The following is a 3045-nucleotide window of genomic DNA, read 5'->3' as shown; positions in this document are numbered from 1 at the left end:
GTAACGTATTATAAATGTTTTCTGTTTGCAGCTATTGTATTTCTTTTGAGCACTAGTCGATGGATTTATCACTGACGAAACAACAACACTTTAGTAAGTTCACTTGTTCTCGCTGTTCTGGGGTACTTTCTGTGTCTGTTGATACTGTCATTATCCTGGTCCCTTTTCCAACTAGTTTACGTTGGTTGGACACTTAATAATGATTGGTTAAGAACTTTAGATGCAAAAATGGTTACTAACTAACTCCTTTATAACATATATGTTGTGTATAAAAGATTATTTTTATTTTATTTTATTTTTTTAAACTTACTTGATCTTATCTCAAGGAATGTTCTGGTTATGGTTCATGACTTGAGTCTTCTGAACTTCATACAATTATAACTACTAAACCCCCTCATTTAAACACACTACAGAGGCAGTGTTTTTTTCTGCTATGACTGACTTAGGGCTTGGGTTGTCTTGGGTTGATAAATGCTGTGTTCTGTTATGTCTCCTTTAGTTCCAAACGCATTGGCTTTCACTGTGAGCACAGGTTGGGTATCTTATTAGAGTGGTGTTGTTGTCAGTGTGCAGAGAGGACATAGAATGGTTTACAGTGTGCAAACATATATGATAGTATACAGTCTGGGATTCGAGGACAGCTTCCACTGAAATAACGTGTCTATCTCTGGTGTTTATCATGCTCTGTGAAGTACATTCCCTCACTCTCTCCTCTCGACCAACGCAAGCCTATGTTCTATCTGCCACCCTGCCTCCCTGCTCTCTCTCAACCAGCCTATGCCTCTCCCTTCTCTCTCTCTGTCTCTCTCTCTCTCTCTCTCTCTCTCTCTCTCTCTCTCTCTCCCTCTCTCTGCTCTCCACTCACCCCCAATCCCTGCTCTTTCTCCTTCCCTCACTCGCTCAATTCTGTGTGATCCCGGCCCCCTCTCTCATTCCTCTCTCCTCCTGCTCAACCCCAGTGTGTCCCCTTCTCTCTCCTCCCTCCCTCTCTCTTCCACCTCTCACCTACTCTCCCCAGCCTCTCCCCAGGCCTCTCTCCCAATGCTATTCACCCCAGGCTGTGGTCTTTCTCCCCAGGCTAGAAATCGTGTGAAGCATGGGTGACTGGAGCTTTCTGGGTCGGCTGCTGGAGAATGCTCAAGAACACTCCACAGTGATCGGCAAGGTGATTATTTTCTATCTATCTAGTTTGATTATTTTAGAAATACCACTGGTATGGAGGTTAGTTAGCTGTCAAATATGATAAAAAACTGTACATCCATGCATAAATTATTGTGTGTATTATCTGTGTATCTTATGCCCACTCACTATGCCCAAGCTCACTTCTGTGTGTCTTAATCACATCAGAAATGGATTATTAGCCACAGATTATTATAAAGGATAAAAAAAAAGGATGATGAACTAATTCAGAACTCTGAACTCCTCTTTGGATTCTCCAGGTATGGCTGACGGTCCTCTTTATCTTCCGCATCCTGGTACTGGGCGCTGCGGCAGAGGAGGTCTGGGGGGACGAACAGTCGGACTTCACCTGCAACACACAGCAGCCCGGTTGCGAGAACGTGTGCTACGACGAGGCCTTCCCCATCTCGCACATCCGCTTCTGGGTGCTGCAGATCATCTTTGTGTCCACGCCCACCCTCATCTACCTGGGCCATGTGCTGCACATCGTCCGCATGGAGGAGAAACGCCGGGAGAAGGAGGAGGAGCTCAGGAAGGCCACCCGCCACCTGGAGGAGAGGGACCCCCTGTACCGCAACGGAGGGGGGGATGGGAGTGGAGGAGGAGGAGGAGGAAGAGGGGGGCGAGGAGGGAAAAAGGAGAAGCCCCCTATCAGAGATGAGCACGGTAAAATCCGCATCCGGGGGGCTCTCCTGCGCACGTACGTGTTCAACATCATCTTCAAGACGCTCTTCGAGGTGGGCTTTATTCTGGGTCAGTACTTCCTGTACGGCTTCCAGCTGAGGCCTCTGTATAAGTGTGGGCGCTGGCCCTGCCCCAACACGGTGGACTGTTTCATCTCCCGCCCCACTGAGAAGACCATCTTCATCATCTTCATGCTCGTGGTGGCTTGTGTCTCCCTGCTGCTCAACCTGCTGGAGATATACCACCTGGGATGGAAGAAGGTCAAGCAGGGGGTCACCAACGAATTTCATCCCGACCGCCAGTTCATCCCCCTGGCCGCGAACGAGGCGGGAGAGTCCGACACGCTTCCGATGGCGCCCCCGGGCCTCAACTGCCTGCCGACGTACGCGGGCGTCAGCGTGGTGGGGGGAGGGGTGTACCTTCCTTCCGAGCAGGCCAACACGGTGGCCACCTTACCCCACTCGGTGGCAGCGGAACTCAAGATGGATCCCTTCCACCCCGAGGACTTCCTGCTGGAAGCTCCTCCCACTTCCTATTACGGAAGCGAAGTCGGCAGCAGCCACCACCAGCTGGCCATGGAACAGAACTGGTCCAACATGGCCGTGGAGCTGCAGACTCTGGATACCAAGGCCTCCTGCTACCCTCCTCCTCCTCCCTCATCTCCCTCCCCTCCACCCTCCTCCTCCCCCTCCCCCTACCCTGACCAGGAGCAGCCCCCACACCACCAGGATGCTGCCCTTTCTCCCCCCTCCTCCCCCCTTCCCCTGGAGGATTCGAGTGGTGGGAGGAGGAGCGTGCAGCAGCAGCAGGAAGAAGAAGACGGGGAAGAGGTGTCGGTGGCGCCGCACGTCGATGATGTCACAGTCACCAGGGTGGAGATGCACGAGCCTCCCGTTTTCATGGCGACGGATGCCCGGAGGCTCAGCCGGGCCAGCAAGACCAGCAGCGTCCGAGCCCGGCCTGATGACCTCGCTGTGTAACTCACACGCCCTCACACACACACACACACACTCACGCACACACACACACACACACACACACACACACACACACACACACACAGATACACGCCTCTCCACCGCACCCTGATGCCTCTGGGTTTTATACATGGTATATCTCTGATTATCAGGTGCCAGATGACGTGTAAAATACAGAGGTGAAGTGGGGAGGGGGAGTTGAGAT

General features: G+C 52.0%; 1 protein-coding gene across 1 annotated transcript; it reads left to right on the top strand.

The window, feature by feature from the left end:
• Positions 1-1096: 1096 nt before the first annotated feature.
• On the top strand, positions 1097-2843 carry LOC308152405 (gap junction alpha-3 protein-like; the record flags this gene model as incomplete). The annotated part of the gene is made up of 2 exons (XM_080525380.1): positions 1097-1165; positions 1440-2843. The coding sequence occupies 2 exons, from the start codon at positions 1097-1099 to the stop codon at positions 2841-2843; spliced, it is 1473 nt and encodes a 490-aa protein (XP_080381506.1).
• Between the last annotated feature and the right edge of the window lie 202 nt (positions 2844-3045).

This window comes from Nansenia antarctica (assembly GCF_963989245.1).
Source record: "Nansenia antarctica genome assembly, chromosome: 3".
NCBI classification, from domain to species: Eukaryota; Metazoa; Chordata; class Actinopteri; order Argentiniformes; family Microstomatidae; genus Nansenia; species Nansenia antarctica.
Note: the sequence above shows the minus strand (reverse complement) of the source record. Positions and strands in the feature narration are given on the sequence as shown.